Source organism: Cryptomeria japonica, chromosome 6, assembly GCF_030272615.1.
Source record: "Cryptomeria japonica chromosome 6, Sugi_1.0, whole genome shotgun sequence".
NCBI classification, from domain to species: Eukaryota; Viridiplantae; Streptophyta; class Pinopsida; order Cupressales; family Cupressaceae; genus Cryptomeria; species Cryptomeria japonica.
This window is the reverse complement of record NC_081410.1, coordinates 221,026,190-221,045,155: the sequence shown is the minus strand read 5'-3', so window position 1 is coordinate 221,045,155 and position 18,966 is coordinate 221,026,190. Positions and strand designations below refer to the sequence as shown.

Below are 18,966 nucleotides of genomic sequence, written 5' to 3'. Positions count from 1 at the left end.
AAGGTGCTTCTCGCAGGACTATGGTGGCCAACAGTATATCACGATGCTAGGGAGTGGGTCGTGCGGTGTGACACTTGCTAGCGGGCGGGCAAACCTCTGAAGCGGGACTTCATGCCCCTCAACCCGTCGCATGCACAAAAACTTTTTGAGCGATGGGGACTCGACTTTGTAGGTCCTCTTAAGGCCAGCCGCACACGACGGTGCCGATACATTATAGTTGCGACAGAATACTTGACCAAGTGGGTGGAGGCAAGGGCCCTCCAGGATAATTCGGCAGTAAGCACAGCGAAGTTTATATATGAACAAATCATTACAAGATATGGTATACCTATTCAGTTGACCAGTGACCGGGGAGGACACTTCGTGAACCATGTCATACACCGGTTGACATCAGACTTCAAGATTTTTCACTCATTCTCAAGTCCGTACTACCCACGTGCCAATGGCCAAGCGGAGGCCACAAATAAAATAATAATGTCGGTGATATATAAGTCTTGCGGAGTGGAGAAGGATGACTGGGAGGAGCGCCTGCCGTCAGTACTTTGGGCATACCGAACGACCTACAAAGTAACTACTGGACAGACTCCTTTCCAGCTGATGTATGGACAAGAAGCCGTGGTGCCAGTTGAATTCATGGTACCAAGTCTGCGGATTGCCATCGATAATCGCCTTGGCGACATGGAAAGCCTGAGGGAGAGGTTGTACGCGTTGAACAAATTGGACGAGCGAAGGATGATGGCTCAGTGGGCGACAGAAACAGCCCAGCAAAGACGGAAGGTGTGGCACGACAAGCACCTCCGGCGAATGAATTTTACTCCCGGACAGCTGGTGTTAAAATTCAACGGGAGGAACGAAATTAAACCGGGGAAATTCAAAGTCCGATGGTTAGGGGCCTTCCGGATACGTGAGGTCAACACGAACGGGGCGATAAAGTTATGGACGCTGGATGGGAAGGAGATACCAGACGCAGTCAACGGGTCGAAACTGAAAATCTATCACGAACGGAGGGAACCGGGAACCCCCAGTCAGTCAGCCGCTCCTAAAAATTAGAAAATTTGAAAAAAAAGTATATATAAAAGAAAAATTCGAAAAAAAATATATATATAAAAAAGAAAATTGAAAAAAATATATATGAAAAAAAAAAAAGTGACCACCGTACGGTGGACACCGCAAGTGGCACCACCGACGGTGGCACCACCGACGGTGGCACCACCGACGGTGGAAGCCACCGACGGTGGAAGCCACGCAAACATAAAAGGCCACGCCGAAGGGAAAGGGAAGAGACATCGCCAAAGGGAAAGGGAAGAGACATCGTCGAAGGGAAAGGGAGGAGACACCACGCGCACCGAACGAAGGAGACACCCCGCGCAGCGCACGAAAAAGAATATAAACGCCGCACAAGCTATAAACCGAACAAAGGAAACAAGACACCGCCGAGGATAGAAGAAACAAGGACGCCGGACACCGCCGAAGGGAAACAAGGAGACACTGCCGAAGGGAACCAAGGTAGCCACCAAAGGCTGCGAGAAGCATAAAGCGTCGCATGATTGAAACGCCGCACACCGAGGGAGACACCACGCCGAAGGGAGAAGGAAAGAAGACGCTGGCCAACAAAGAAAACGGGAGGAGCGGCATCGCCTAGCGGACAGTACACGTGTCGTGCGTTTTTTTTTTTTGGAGGTAGTTACCACCGCACGGCCACACCAAGTCCGCACAATTCCACGCAGCCACAGCAAGGGTTATGCGCAGCAGCCACAAAGGGAAGAATAAGAGCCACAGGTAGACCAGCCGCACGGCGGCAGCCAAAAAGAGAGGGCCGTTACGAAGGGTGGATTTTTTCTAAACAAATCAGTTACGGGGAGATCAATGGATTCAGCCGAGAAGAGGAGTTGGAAGAAACAGCTGCACGCTTCTTCCAGCAGCAGCCAGAAGAATAGAGGTAGCAATATCAGGATTTTAGCTTCAGGAGTGCGTGTTGCAGGCGGCACCATGGACGTCAGCGCTCGGCAAAAACAAAAACAGAAAACACCACAGGTTGCCGCAAGTGCGAAAAACACAGTGACGCCACAGAATATTACTTTCGAGGGCCTGAATGGATTGGAATGCCGCAAATGGTGGCAGGATACCCCCGATAATGACCTGGTAAAGCAAAACCTCCGGAAGGCACAGGTAGAGTGGGCTATCCGGATGCCTGTGTTCCCTATCTGGGAGTACGAGGGTGCCCTACGCTTCATGGTGGACACCTTCAACAGACATACATGCACCAGCACATTTGAATACCTCCGGAGGGATGTCACTATATCCTTCAAAGCGAGGGATTTCACGAGGGTATTCGGCATTCCGGGCAGCCAGGGCAAGAAAATAGACCTGAAGGCCAAGGAGATGACACAGGAGGAGAAGGAGCGGTGGATTAAATTAGTCTCCCGAAATTTGACCACAGCGGAGTTGGACAGCGTGGCTAGAGCCACGAAGAGTCGGGGAATCCACAAGACTTTTGTTGCGGAGGGCCACTGGAGGTGCATCATGGATGTTATCAAGAGCAGATTGACAGGGTCGGGTAGGGCGTCGGACATTGCCCTCCCTCAGATTATGCTGATGAATGGGCTGATGAATGGCATCGTGTATGACTGGGCAGTGTTACTGGCAGAGCGTATGTATGAGTTTCTGACGCTCCAGCATCGCACATTCTACATGCCTCATTATGCTATAGGGTTATTCTTGGAGGCCATGCGGGAAGTAGTGCTAGAGGATGAGTTGGAGGTACGGCCGCAGGGACCGTTGGCAGCGGGAGAGCCTCCAATCATGTATTGGAGGCACTTGGACATTGGGCACTCTTCCGCGAAGCGGAAACGGGCGGTGGATATGGCCTCGGCCTCAGGGGAGCCTTACAGCGGGAGGGAGTCCAGCAGCACGGAGGATTCGGAGGAGGAAGATGAGGAGGACGATAGCGGTCAGGCAACGGAGGAGCCTGTACGCGTCCGGTTTGCCCCACCTCTGTTACCGATGGGCACGACTATGCCAGCATCTGGAGTAGGCGGCACTTGTATTCCGGCCTTCGGGCAGAGCCATACGCCTGTTACATTGGGTCCCCTCCAGCACGAGCAACAGGAAGCACCGTCGGGCCCAGCCACAGCGGCACTTACCGAGGACATGGCAAAGTCAGGGACCGAGGAGTCACCGCACCGGGTAGTGGTCGAGCAGGGGCCGACGGAGGTGGAGGCTACCGAGTCTCACGTGCGGTTGGAGGTCGTGGGTGGTGACGCCGTGGTGACTGTTTCTGCTTCGTTGTTGGAGGAGCCGACCACAGCGACCCATCCCCCAGTCACAGAGATGCGTGTTGACCTCGAGGCTATGCAGAGCTGGCTCACACAGCGGTTTCAGATGACACTGGCACAACCGGAGGGAGCTGTTGTATTTTCACCGCGTCGAGAGACGGGAGCGGAGGTAGTCCACTTGGATGACTCGTCAGGGGAGGCACATGGACTCACCGTTGGGCACGAGGCAAGGGAGGTCGCCTCTGGGCAGGCACCAGGAGATGGTGCACCTTCGGTGGCGGAGGCGGTACCTTCGCAGCAGGCTACAGTAGTGACCGCTCCACCAGGGATTTCCCAGTCTTCGGCACAGGTGTGAGAGGATGTTGAGACTTATCTCGCGGACATGGCTGATATGGTAACGAGGGGTAGGCGGGTAGTGGCCGCCACCCAGACGCAAGCATTGCAGCAGGTGGTGGTGGAGCTCGAGCAGGTCCTACAGTTTATGCGGGTGGACTGCCCGCCAGCCTTTGCTACCTGCTTTAAGTCTCAGGGGTGGCTGACTACGGAGACAGAGGAGATGCTCCAGGCCTGGAGGCTGCGTCAGCCCGTTGTGGAGGGTCGGGTGACGGCAGTTGTCCGCGAGATCGAGCAGGTCTACAGGGATGCCTATTATACATTGAGGCATACACAGCAGGAGTCTGCAGTCAGGGAGGCTTCCCGAGTAGCGTTGGAGAGCGAGGTGGCCAGTCAGCAGGCCTCATGGGCAGCCGAGAGGGCGCAGTTGTTGGCCCAGCTAGAGGTGGCCCGCACAGAGACAGCTGAGGTCCAGACAGCGAAGGCCGAGGTGGAGGGCCACCTGGCAGCCGAGCAGACACGGTTGGCCTGCGCGACGGAGGCAGTGGATACCAAGGAGAAGGAGTTACTGGAGGCAGCACACATGGTGAAGACAGCTCTAGAGAAGGTCCTCGTGGTGGAACGGGATGTGGCTGCACGCACTCAGCAGGTGTATGAGCTTCGTTCCCGCTTGGCAGCCCAGACACCGCCATCTCACACTTCTACTTCAGGGACGCTTTCTCAGCCCCCTCCCTAGTCTTTCCGATATCTTGTATAGGTTGCATTATCTCCATTTTTGTAAGTCGCCTGGAGACGACTTTTCTTTTTGGGGGGGATGATGTTGGCGGCATTATTGTACACGGGCATAATATTAGTTAATTATGTGTAATTGTTTTGGTTAGTTGGCAACCGAGGGGTGGAAGTTGTGGTGCGACGGTTGGCGCTCGCACCCCCTCGGTACCCTTTTATACTCCGGAATGTAACTTGTAAAACACACTTATGATGAATAGAACATCTATTACACTTGTCTGATATTTACGGCATTATTCTGCGTTATGTCCCTTATGTCTTAAGTTATTCACCCGAGAGGGCAAACACTCCAAGGTTGTCAGATAAGACCCCCAAATTTTGGCAATTTTCCTCAATGAGATGCTCGTGGAGTCTTCATGTGCCCCAATTTCCCTGAAAAACTTGATGATCTGCTGATGTTTAATGTTGACAATGAATTCTGAAACAAAAACCAACACTAAAACCCTCCAATTTATTTATTCTGAATTTCCAGGCAAGGATGAGGGGTACGGCCTGCTATAGAAGGTACGGCCTGCAATAATTAATACTTATTTTGCTGGGAATGTCTTCCTATCTGCCCAGATCTGCTATTGCTATCTCAGACCTGCTGTAAATGTATTAGTTCTTCAATATTTTGGCCCCCGATGACCTGAAAGAGGTTCCTTTCTATGCTGCAAGTGTGTGGGTTTGCGTCCAAACACTGTAAATGATTGAGAGTTTTCGTTCCCAACCTGAAATCCAACCGAAGCTTGCTATTGCAGACTTCTCCAATGATGAAAGTGTGTAAAACATGAATCAAGGAATGACCTCCAAATGCCTTTTAAAAGGCTCCAAACCCTAGGTCGTCACTTTTAGGGTTTATATGATTTCACTTTATTATTTTTAATAAAATACAAGTCTTCCTTTAAAAATCAACCCCTTAGGCATTATATTTTATTATTATAATGTTTTCCCCTTTTTATTACAACATTTTATGCCTCAAACGCCTAGGAAAAAAGGGGCCAACTTATTATAAGTTATTTTATTATAAAGTGATTATAATATCACTTTAATATAATTTATTTAAATCCATAACTTATAAAATATTTCCTTATTTATTCATAAAATGCAATCTCGGACTCAGATCTAAATTCCGTCTAAAGCATTGCGGTCACCGATGCCACCTGAGTCCTGCAGGCTAACTGGCAGTTCCTCCTAAAAAATAGGAACTCGCCCTAAAAAATAGGAACCTCACTCCAAACTCCAGAAACTACTCAAAAGGCTCCTGCTCTACTCCGTGGTCCCCTGGGTGGTCATCTAGTCAACTGCCAGATCTCCCTAAAAAATAGGAGACCTCCCTAAAAAGTAGGAACTGTCATGTAAACGCTCAAAATGGCTCACAAAGCCCTGGCAAAGCTCTATGCCCTTACCATCCGGTTGTCCTATGGGAACTCGAGTGATAGATCAACCCTCTGCTCATCTCCTGTCACCTAGAAAGGGGACATTACACCCAATTTTTTTTCTAAAGAAGTAATTAAGCTACAAAGGTTACATAACAATGTTGTAGAAAATAGAGATGGAAGATGTTATAATAGTTATTGGCAGAAATTATTTCACTTAACAAGGACAAGATCTAGATTCTACATATTACATCATGGTTCATAGTGTTCACAAGGTATTATTTGATCTCAACCTACAATTGTTTATTCTAGGAAGGGTTGATTACCATGTCCTCTTTTTGGAAATAGAGACATGGAAAAGACCTCTAGCCTATACCAATTTCTCATAGGCCAAAGAGTAATACAAAGGAAATGATTTACAATATTAATTTGATTTGGGCCAGGTAATTTCTAATTTTTTACAAGATAACTTATTTATAATGTCCCCTTTTTGTGGCCTTTCTAGTATCTTTAGGAACTCCAACATTCTTGGAGAGTGCCTGAATTTTTTTGACCAAATTTCTATAGTGGCAGTGAGTTTAGGAGTTCAAGGCAAATCCCATGGTACTTTGCGATACAATTTCAACATTAAGTGAGCTCTCCACACTTCTTAGAGAAGATTGCTATTTAGGGAAAGCACCAATTTAGGTTCAATTTCTTGAGCACTTACGAATATTTTATTATTTTGGGATGGTCAGAATTCATTTTCAGTCAATTCTAATATTTTTGTAACTTTGGCTGGATGTGAAGAAAATAATTTAACAATTAAATAATTAAATGTTAACTAGTTGAAAAAGCAAAAATCAACAAACAACTTATATTAATTATTTAATTCGAGTATAAAGTCACTTATATGGAGCAAAAAGGACTATTATTTAAAAAGTGTTTTATAAATATAGTTTTTGTAAAGTTCCACAGGGATTTATAAAAGGAGGTTGAATAGACTCACTTGATTCATTCTCGGCATTTGCTATTTTCTAGAAACCTCGGTTGCGGAGTTGAGCAGAGTTCTACAGCCCTAGTATGGAAACTTACAATGAAGATTGGTTTTGAAAGTGAAAGACCTTCCCTAGCCAATACGAGTAGATTCATAGAAGATTCACATTGGCGCTTAATGTGCAAATTTATTGAGACTGCAAGCAATGATAAATTTGCTATGATTAAAGGCTTGACAGTTATTCTAGTCATTATCCACAAATTATCAGGAAACCCAAATCAAAGGTGTTGAGGGCATGTTCATGCTTGCTACAAAGTTTCGTCTATCATATTTTACCTACCACCATCAAGATTTAATATTGGCCGACACCATTGTTGTCAATATTGGAGGATTGTTAGGCACCATCAAATCCACAGATCAAAGATTGGCCTAAGAGCATGTGAATGACAAAGATTTCAAGTCACCACAAATAGAAGAAATCGTTCAGCTAGGAAACCCTCATATGTGGGGTCATGGGAAAGCCATAAAGGCTGCACCAGGTCTAAGAATATATTTCAGTTGCTGCCACCCTTGAGATTTCATGATAGCTTCCACCCAAACCATTATATGATTCAAAGGATAAAGGCATGAGGGTTACAAGTGGGATGATGAATACTCTTTCACAGTTGTAGTATATGGATACCCACCAACCTTGACCTCTAAATTAGCACATTGCCATGGTCCAACCAACTAGGTTAGACAGCAAAGCATGATAAAGTTTAGTATTTTGCATAAATAATGATGATAAATGGATAATCTGCTTCCAGCAAAAATGATTGCAGAAATTCTTATGATAATTTTTATTACTTGATAATGCACATTATTGATATCATTGCAAGTCAATTTGGGTATTGTAAAAGATTAAGCATTTATAGTTTATATGATATATCCAAATCTTTCATCTCAAAACAATTTTCCAACAAATGATATATTCCAAGTGCTTGACAGAATATCTACAAGCTAAGAATCAGAAATATTGCAAGTTGGAAACAAAAAATTGGAAGAACGATTTTATAGTGGTATCAAAGCAGTGTATCCTACCAGCCAGTGGGAAATAGTTAGCTATAAGCAGCCAGAGAATTCATATGCACCAAGTGAAGGAGTGACCAGGTATTATTTAAGAAGGCCACCAAATCATTATGGTAATCCAAAAGGAGAAATTCCCACTAATTTCTTAGTTGAGGCACAAGCAGAAACAAGAAACATGGGTGAGAGATGGGACCCGAATGAAGGTAGCACAATACAAACTTTGAATGATCTTTCTAGGAGACGGAAACAATTAGTGCATTTGATGATGTAATGATGTAGAATATGAATACAAATCAGAATAATGCAAGCACTAAAGGTAATCAAAGGGATAATGGAGAAGCTAGTAATACTAGCATACCAGTTAGTAACAATTCCAAGGCAGCCAGTGGAACATCATCTAGGCCTCTAATGCCTACATTTTTATAGAATGAAGCTGCAGCAAGAGGAAATCAACAGAATGTTGAATAAGATTCTGTGGAGTGGTTGCATGAGTACGGGTCATTAGGTAACGAATTTCATGCTGCCATGTCTCTATAAGATTTCTGTCAACTCAAGCTAAGAAATAGACCCAAAAGAGAAAGACGCCCTAATAGCCAAGATTTGTAGAAGTGGTTAGATAAGCTATCGCTTCCCACTTTAAATGGTTTCAGTAATTGCATTGCTAGATCATGGGTTCAGAAACTTGACACTTTTTTTCATTAAAACCTTTGTTTGAGAATAAAACTATCAACTATCAAGTATGCCACTTCATACTTACAAGGTGATACGCACAAATGGTGGTACCATGGGTTGTTCATGTTGACACAAGGTCATAACCTCATTAACTCCTACGTGGAATTCAGCCAAAGACTTATAGATAGATTTGACAAGAAAGATCTAGAGTTATAGTTCCAAGAGTTGGCACAATTGAAACAACATGGTACAATGGATGCTTATGTGTTAGAGTTTCAAAGGCTTCAGTTATGGTATCTAATATTTTTGGGAGGAAGTTGATAGTCCTTTTTACTAAAGGGTTGCAAAATCACTACATGGCTAAGTAAAGGCTTTGATGTTGTAGTAGCCAATGGGTTTATATGAATACTCACCAGCCTTGACCTCTACTTCAGCATATTGTTGTCGTTCAGCCAACCAGGTTAGGCAGTGAAGCATGATAAACATCTGTATTTTGCATAAATAATGATGAGAAATGGATAATCTAGTTTCAGCAATAATGATTGCATGATAACCTGTGTAATGTGCTGGTCTTTGTCTATTCTGCAATTTCTACTTCAGTTATATGGTTCTGCATTATTTCTATTTACTAGTCAATTATCAGTGTATATCAATCTTAATCTGCTAACAACTTTAACTGCACTTCTTTTAAAAGTGATGTGGACCATATAAATAAATGTTGCATCACAATATTTAGCCACAATTAGAATAACATTTGGAACCTACAGCAGTTAAGCTAAAGCACATTAACTTGATATAAATGAATACAGAAAAGCCCCATATTCACAACAAATTGTAACTGTATGACACATTTGAACAATATAAGGTTGTCTAGACTCTAAACCATTGCAAGATTTCATCCCACTTCCTAGAAATTTTCACAAATTTACTAAATTAAAAGGTACCATATACAAATAAGAAAATTGTTCAAATCTACATGGTTCAATTTACATATTGGTAATGTGTGCAAGCTAATGGAGAAAATGTATAAAAACAAAAACTACTATATTCCTCTAGAAAATATGAAGCTATAAAGTTATATGCAATCATTAAGTTTAGCAAAACAACTAATGGTAGTTTTTAAGAGCATTTACTGCTTGGCTTGCAATGACACGAGCACAAGACGTTTTTCCTGTGCCTGCAAATACATAGCAACAAATGTCAATCCTTTGAGTACTTAGAAGCCCACAAATTTTCTACAATTATAAAAATAACAGATGAATTCAATTAATAACCATGCAATCTCCCTGTGCAGTTACTCAAGCACCTTTACTAGTAAATTAAATCAACACGACGTTTCCTACATAGAATATCACTTACTTTAAGGACTCTTTAACTATAAGTAGTAAGCATCAGATATTGGCATGGAAGATCTACAAACATCTATAGCAATGTATGGCATTCATCATATACACCATATGTAAAAATATGAAGTCAAGTCACATAGAATGAGATTACGAAATGTTTACCTACCAACTCAAATTGAGCACATTTAGCTGTGAAAGTAAACGAAGCAAAACTACATCACAAACCTCAAACAACAAATACAAACAGACAATTTCAAAAGTTTCTTAAAAATATTGTGGCACTAGATACTAAGGGGCATATAAAATCAGCACATCAACAATCACAAGCTTCCAACAAAAAAAACACACAAAACTACAATTACAATCTTCTTACATATATTTTAGTAAGAGATACAAATATACACTTTTATAGTGACCTTGAAAAATATAAATCATATCTACCAATTACGATCTTCTTACATATATTTTAGTAAGAGATATTAAGGAATATATACACTTCTATAGTGACCTTCAAAATAAAAATCATATCTACCATTAAACATCCCTTAATATTGGTATCTAATAGAATCCAAGTACATAGATAGGTTATAGATATACTAATGATTTGCTGAATTTTATGGGGAATTTAAAGCAAACTAAGAGCAATAAACAAGGGAGAGACCTTATGTAAAAGCAAATTTATTTAAGCTATTACAAAAAATGGCTTGAGGGATTGCACTAAACTAATCTTTTCCTATTTCATAGAATAGAACATCAAAAAATTCCATGCCTAGATTGAAGGGCACACAATATGTTGAGCAATCCTAGATCACACATTAAAGTTAAAACAGCAAGTCATGATACGCACAAACACACTGTCACAACCTAAGTCACCAGGTTTGACCGAATTTGAACCTTGAAGTTCGAAATTCAGCAAACTTGAAAAACTATTCAAAAAATCGATTAAATTCGATTAAATTCGGAAAAAAAATTAGGGTTTGTTAAAGTGTTTTTTATTTTTTGGGGTTTGCATTTTAGGGTTTTCTCGCGGATTTTATAAAAGGGCGGCCGCAGGAGTTGCAATCACACCCACGCGAGTTGCTAACGGAGCCCACTCTGCCCGACCGCCATGCGAGTTGCCAAAGGACTTTTGTCTGCCCGGCCGCAGGAGTTGCTCGGCCGCCACCAGTCGGCGACGCCACCAGCTCGCGTCGCCACCAGTTCGCGACGCCACCTGCAGTCCGCGACGCCACCAGCTCGCGTCGCCACCAGCCCGCGACGCCACCTGTAGTCCGCGACGCCACCGGCCAGCATCGACACGTCCACAACCAGTCCGCGACCTGCACAAGTAGGCCGCCATTTTTTTTTATTTTATTATTTTATTTTTTGTTTATAATGTTAATGTTTAAAAATTTATGATTTTATATTAATATTTTCTAATATTATATTATATATTTTAATATTTTTTTAATTTTTTTTAGGTTTAATATTTTTTATGTTTAATATTAATATGGTGTCAATTTTTTTTATGTTTATAATATTGTTTATTAAATGTTTATAAATTTATAATGTTTATAATATTGTTTATTAAATGTTTATAAATTTATAATGTTGTTTATTTAATATTTTTTTAGGTTTATTATTATTTAATAATGTTGTTTATTTAATATTTTTTTAGGTTAATTAATAGTTTATACTTTATAATGTTGTTTAATATTATTATTATATAATTTATAATTTTATATTAATGGTTTTTTATTATATTGTTTAATATTATATATTTTTAAAAGGTTGAAATAAAAGTAGTGTGTTTTTTAATTTTTCTTTCCAAACATGCAGATTTTCATTTAATGGCTCCTCCCAAATCAACTTCTGAGGCATGGAAGCATGTGACCCGAAATGGAACTCACATCAAATGTAACATATGTCAGGCAAATATTATTGGAACTTTAACAAGGCTTAGGGACCACTTCCTTGCTAATACAGGGGGTCTAGGTGGAGGTGTTCAAGCATGCATAGGTGCGACTCCAGAACTTAAAGCTATTCTAGAGAAAGAGTTGGCTGCTTCAACGGTAGTCAAAATGAAGAAGGCACAAAAGAAACAGAGAATTGAAGGAGATATATCTAGATTCACATCTGCCATGTCTTCCTCTTCTGTGCAATCCGAAGCGGCGAGTGTACCAAAACAAAGTGGAACACTAAACAACTTTTGGAAACCAGTAGAGAAACAACAGGTGGATGATGCAGTTGCTGATTTGTTTTACACAAGTGCTATTCCATTCAATGTTGCGAGAAATCCTCATTTCCGCAATACAGTTCAGAAAATTGCAGAGTTTGGCAAAGGGTACACACCCCCAGGTTCAGAGGCTATCAGGACAACTCTTTTGCAGAGGTCAAAAGATAGAGTGACTGAAAAATTAGCTGATGTCAAAGCCACTTGGAAGGAAACAGGTTGCACTATATTGAGTGATGGATGGTCAGATATGTGTCAAAGGCCATTGATTAATGTTTTGGTGTCTTGTCCTGAAGGTGTTGTGTTTTTGAAAGTCATTGACACCATGAACCACAAAAAAACTTCAGAGTATATTTTTCAAATATTAGAGGAAGCCATTCTTGAAGTAGGGATGGAAAATGTGGTTCAAGTGGTAACTGATAGTGCAGCAAATTGTGTGGGAGCTGGGAGGCTGATTGTAGAGAAGTACCCACAGATCAATTGGAGCCCATGTGCAGCCCATTGTCTCGATTTGTTGCTTCATGACTTGGCTAAATTCCCATGGGTAAATGAAGCTATTCATAGAGGGAGAGCAATTGCAAATTTCATACGGAATCATCATCTCACATTGAGTATTTATAGGCAGCATGCATCAAAGGAATTGTTAAGGCCTTGTGAAACAAGATTTGCTTCATATTATATCACTTTGAAAAGAGTGGTTGAAGAAAAAGAAACTTTGAGGTCTGTTATATGTTCCAATCAGTGGGAAAGTTCAGTGCTTTCTAAAGGCCCCAAGGGGAAGAACATAGAGCAAATCACATCCTAAACAGCAATTTCTGGGAAAGTGCAGCAAAAGTCTTGCTTGTATGTGAACCAATTGTTGACATGCTTCGTATGGTTGATGGTGACACTCCTTGCCTTGGCATGCTTTATGAAAGCATGGACCAGTGTAAGGAATCTTTTCAAAAAGCACTAAACAATGAAGAAGCAGAATATATGCAGATATGGGAGACAATTGATTGCAGATGGAAAATGATGCACACACCTTTACATGCAGCAGCTTGCTTTTTGGAGCCTAAGTTGTTTTCTATTGATAGAAGGGGTGATAATGAAATCATTGCAGGGCTTTACCAAGCCATTAGCAGGTATGTACCAAATCCAGAAATTGCAGCACTAATCAGAGATCAAAGTTGGCAATACAAGAGAGGAGAAGGGATGTTTGGAGGGGCAGAAGCCAAATATGACTCGCCACGTATGTCTGGATATAGATGGTGGATCTCTTATGGATCATCAGCTCCTGAACTGCAAGAGTTTGCTATTCGAATTTTGAGTCAGGGAGCAAGTTCATCAGCTTGTGAGAGGAACTGGAGTTGCTTTGACCACATCCATTCCAAAAAGAGGAACAAATTGCTGATTGGAAAGTTGGGAGATCTTGTCTATGTTCGCAGCAATTTGAAATTGCTGATGAACAAATCAGCAAAGATCACTTCTTTACAACAAACTCTTGAAGGCATAGCAATGCCAGATGCAGATGAGCCTGACTTTGCAGATGATGAACTGAGTAGTGATACAGATGATGATGATTTGGCATCCCAGCCAAGTGCTCTTGATGACTTAGAGTTATTTTAAAGTTCTAAAGTTTTTGACTGTTATTGTACCTTTTTGACAAAAGAACATCTTTGCAATAGTGAAAGCATATGTTTCCTACGGTTTATATTTTATAAATGTGTCATCTTTTTGTAATGATTTCAAATCTATTTATCAATGTTAAACTATTTACGCAAATTTATAGATATATTACATATATTTATTAAAAAAAAATTTAAAATTACATATGGCGAATTTAATTCGAATTTTATACATTTCGAATTTTTTCCGCATCGAACTTCATTCGAATTTCAAAGTTGTCGAACTTCGAATTCGAATTCGAACCTGGTGACTTAGGTCACAACCACACATGAGAACACTAGATATATGTGGAAACCCAGAACGGAAAAACCAAAATGAGAATAGCTGCTTGGATCTACTGCACAAATCCAGCCTCACAAAATAATAGATAACTTACAATATGAAGTAGACACCAGCCCACCAAAGACACCAATCCCCAATTACATTTGCAGGCAAAACCTACAAGAGACACCAATCCCCTACACAAGTTCTGACCACCATCTCAGGATGTGAGACACCAATCTCACCAATATACAAAAGATATGAATTGCAGACCTTTAGGGCTGAATACTCAGCTTTTCTATAATTTGAACAACATCAAAGCTACTTCACACAATGCATATGATCTTCTAATAAAACTGCACAATGATTGGGACACTACTCACATTGCATCATCCACATGCACATTAACCTCTCCTTATAGATCCTACAATAATTGGACACACTAGGAAGAACATAGATCAACTATATATATAAGTTACAATGATAATTGCATTCACATGTTGGCCTAAAACATAATTACAATATCCACAAGTCAACCGCAACATATTCCTTAACCAAGCATGTAATAGGCCAGTCCAAAAGCCCACACGTTACAATAAACAAAAGATCGGACTATGTGTTACCCAATGTAGCTTAATTTCGTCCCAATGCCCATCCACACACTATCTCTAATGAGCACACATTACAAACCTCTCACACATCAAACCGAAATAGTAACCCAGATGATCAACTAGCACAATGACCACTCTCCCACTTTAAACTCTCTGTTCACAAGGGATAAACTCTAGAAACTCTGGAATCAAAGAGAACAAGTGTAGAAATACTCTCCTTCCAAATGGCAAGTTATAACTCTTAGGTGCGTGTTGACGTGTCTGAAATCGCATTGCTGCAAACTCCATACGGCCAACACAGAATAGAATGTACTCATTGAGTATCCTATCCTCTCTTGAGATAAGGAAATCCCTAGTGTTGTTTCTCACGTTTGATCAAAAAGGACAACCTCAAGGTTTCGTTTGTCAGGTCTTGACTGCGGGATTACTCAGTGGTTTGATGTGTTTTTTGCTGGAAACACAAGGGGACTTATAGTGTTATGAATGATTGCTAGATGAGTTCCCTAGGACTTTAATGGTCTTGCTTATCAAATGATTTAAGTTGGGTTGATACTATTTTCAGCAGGACTGTGGATTCTCTTGGTAAAAAAGGGGAAAAAGGAGAGATAGGGAGAGAGAGAGAGAGAGAGATACAGAAAATATAAATTATTTAACTAAGATAGTAGATTCAGTAAACAGATAGACACCTCCAGATAACTAGATTAAGCATTACCAGCCATTTAAACACAATACTTGCATCAATCTAGTGCGATCTTCAAGGGAAAACCGAGTTTTCATGCTATTAAATACAACATCAGAACTTTAACATTCATTCAGTGAGCATTCAATAACCGAACTAAGCATATGAAGGGTTCAGATTAACCATGCAGAAGGAAAGACAATCAGCCATTCCCTAACGATATGAATAGCAAGGACTCTATCGGATGCTTACTTAGAAAATGCTATATAAAGGAAAGAAACATAACTGAAAATTCTAAATTAATGAAGGAGACCATGCACTCACAGGGAAACTTGAAACAGTTTTAACTTTGCATTAAATCCTGTAAATTTCACCACAGCTTTAGCAACAATCCATGAACTTCTTACAAAATGAGGGAAAACTGTAGGATTTTGCCAAGATCAAGGGCACAATGAAAAGCATAAAAGGAGAGACAATAGAATGACAAGAACAAAACTGTATTCTCATCAATATGCAAATGATCAACTGGATTAACCAATACAATGAAAATAGGCCTGCATATATAGGCAAGGCCATATGGTTGTACGAGCACACAATTATGACATGTGGCTCAATAAGAAACAAGGGTAGGTAAGAAATACTAGGGGTAGGTAGGAGAAATAATATATTATTCCACAAGAGGTGGATGACCCACCGAATGTGGAGTGTAACAGCAAAATAAGACCACAAAAGGTGGAATTTCTCCTACAAGCTCTATCCCTAAGTGTTTCAAATCCAAACTACGAAGAGATGCATTATCCTAAGTTAACTTAAGTAAAGTGTAATAATATCCAAAATGAATATTTATTTACACCAACACCCCCCCTTAAGTGCAACTTAGGGGAATGAAGACTCAAGTCAACAATGCAAGATGGGGCCCAGCTACTAGGCCTTGATAGGTACCCATGTACAATATGCAAATGCAAGCAAAACCATGCAATGCAATCTCTCACAAATGGAGAAAGGGAGAAAACCCAGTGGGAAAAAACTCCCCCCCAAAAGAGAGATGAAAGAACAAAAGACTCTCAAAGAAGAAGGACAAAACCTCAAAGAGGAAAAAGTCCCCCCCATAAGAGAGGAAGGAGAAGTCAACTGACCCCCCCTAATGACACATCCCGCACCCCCAAGAGAGCTCGCAACTGCTGGAACTTACTCTCAGTGAAAGGTTTGGTGAATATGTCAGCAACCTGCTCTGTTGTAGGACAATACTACAAATCAATGACCTGCTCCTGAATGAGCTCTCGGATATAGTGCATATGAATCTCGATGTGTTTGGTCCGCTTGTGCTGGACCGGCTTCTTCGAGATCGCAATAGCACTCTGATTGTCGCAATGTAGAACTGTCGGCTGTGGAGTGGTGAATCCAAACTCTGTGAGGATCCGCTGGAGCCAAATGGTCTCAGTCGCTGCGTTAACAGTGCCTCGATACTCAGCCTCAGTCGAAGAGAGAGCAATAGCATGTTGCTTCTTTCTCTACCAACAAATGGGGCCCGAACCAAGGTGAAAACTATAACCAGAAGTAGACTTACAATCATCAAGATCGCCAGCCCAATCGGAGTCTGTGTAACCAACCAAGCGAAGTTCTGTGCCTGCTGCATAGTGAATCCCATAGTGATGTGTACCCTGGATGTAATGAAAAATGCGTTTGGCGGCTTTCCAATGAAGCTCATGTGGTTCCTACATGAAGCAGGAAACCATGCCAACTGCAAATGAAATATCAAGGCATGTATGGGTCAAGTAGATGAGACTACCCACAAGCTGACGATACAAAGTGGCATCAACTGGTGGAGAAGAACACTAAGCCTCAAGCTTGACTCCTGAAAGAAAGGGAGTTAGGGCAGGCTTACAATCAGCCATATGAAAGCGTGCAAGTAGATCAAGAGCATACTTGGGCTGTGAAGTGTAATCTCGGAAGGTGACTGTGAAATCTCTATCCCGAGAAAGTAGTGCAAAAGACCCAAGTCAGTCATAGCAAATCTGTCATGCAAAGCAGATTTGACCTTGCTAATGATGGCTACAGTACTCCCTCTAATGATCAAGTCATCAACATAGAGCACAAGTTGCAAGTGAGAGTCATCCTGTCGCAAAATGTAGACATTCGGATCGGAATGACACCTGGTGAACCCTGCGGAGAGAAGAAAGGAATCCATCTTGGCGTACCAAGCCCTGGGGGCCTGCTTAAAGCCATAGAGAGATTTCCTTAGTCTGCAAACCAAGGAAGTATCCTGAATGAAACCCTGTGGCTGCTCCATATAAATCTCCTCATCAAGATCACCAAGAAGAAAAGCACTCTTCACATCCATCTGATGTACAGCCCAACCATGAGCTGCAGCAATAGCAAGTGTCAAACGAATGGAGTTCATCTTGGCTACGGGTGCAAAGGTCTCAATATAGTCAACACCTGCAACCTGAGAGAAACCTTTCGCAACAAGCCGAGCCTTATACTTATCCACACTACCATCCGCTGCAAACTTGGTCCGATAGATCCACTTACATCGAACCATCTTTCTCCCCTTAGGTAGATGGACTAAATCCCATGTGTTGTTCCTCATCAAGGAACTATACTCTTCCTCCATAGCTTGGTCTCACTCAGGAACCCCTGATGCTTCCCTAAATGTCTGTGGATCGGAAGCGGTAGCAATGAATGCATGTGGTAGATCCTGATGCTGTGATCGAGTTCTCCGTGTATCTGAAGGATCCCCAACAAGAGAACCCGCGGACTCAAGTGTCTGTCGAGCACAACGAGGTCTAGGTGGAGGTAGAGAACGAGGCTCTTCAACTGCAAGTGGACCCTGTGGAGGTGTAACCCTGCGAGTCGGAGTTGAAGGAGTCTCATCATCTGAATCACTAACATCACTATCCACAATGGAGGAAGGTGGAGGAGGTAGAGAGGCGAAGCTAGGAGAGCTTTCCTCAAAGTGAACACTCCTCTCAATGAACACCTCATGTGTCTCAGGATCCATCAATCTATATGCCTTAATACCCTCAGGGTATCCAACAAATATGCAAGGCCGACTCTGAGGTTCCAATGCCTTGCGTTTCTGCGGAGGTATGCGAGCCCATGCTGGACACCCAAAAACTCTGAAATGTCTCACAATCGGTTTCCGACCAGCCCAAGCCTCAAAAGGAGTAATACCTTGCAAAGCTTTGTGAGGAACCCGATTCTAGATGTGTGTGGCACAACTGATAGCCTCTGCCCAAAAGGCGGGATCAAGAGAACGTGCATGTATCATACAGCTAGCCATTTCTTTGAGAGTTCTATTCTTGCGTTCTGCAACCCTGTTCTGTTGTGGAGTGTATGCGACAGAATGCTGAAGATCAATCCCCTCAAATGTACAAAAATCCTCAAGTCTTTTGTTCACATATTCCCTTCCATTATCGGTGCAAAGAATCTTGACCACTTTCCCTGATTGCTTCTCCACACGAGTCTTGAAGTCCTGAAATCTGTCAAATACTTCACTCTTATGAATGAGAAAGTAGACCCAAGTGAAGCGGGAGTAGTCATCAATGAAGGTGAGGACATAGCGGGCCTTACTAAATGAAGGTGCTGGAAATGGGCCTGCTACATCGTTGTGAACAAGTTGAAGAACTTCCAAAGCTCTCCAAGGTTTCCCCTTATCAAACTTCTCCTTGGGATGCTTGCCCATGGAACAACCTGAACATACACCCTCTGAAAAACT

General features: G+C 41.9%; 1 protein-coding gene across 4 annotated transcripts in view; it reads right to left on the bottom strand.

Annotated features, from left to right (window-relative positions):
- LOC131071435 (cell division control protein 48 homolog C) overlaps positions 1-18,966 on the bottom strand; it is a 352,754-nt gene that overhangs the window by 114,278 nt on the left and 219,510 nt on the right. For all 4 annotated transcript variants that reach the window (XR_009112514.2, XM_058007265.2, XM_058007266.2 and 1 more), the window contains exon 8: positions 9,605-9,648. Coding sequence is in view for 3 of the 4 variants with exons in the window: in XM_058007265.2 (XP_057863248.2) it covers positions 9,605-9,648 (44 nt within the window). In the remaining variant the exon portion in view is untranslated. The remainder of the gene's footprint in view (positions 1-9,604; positions 9,649-18,966) is intronic.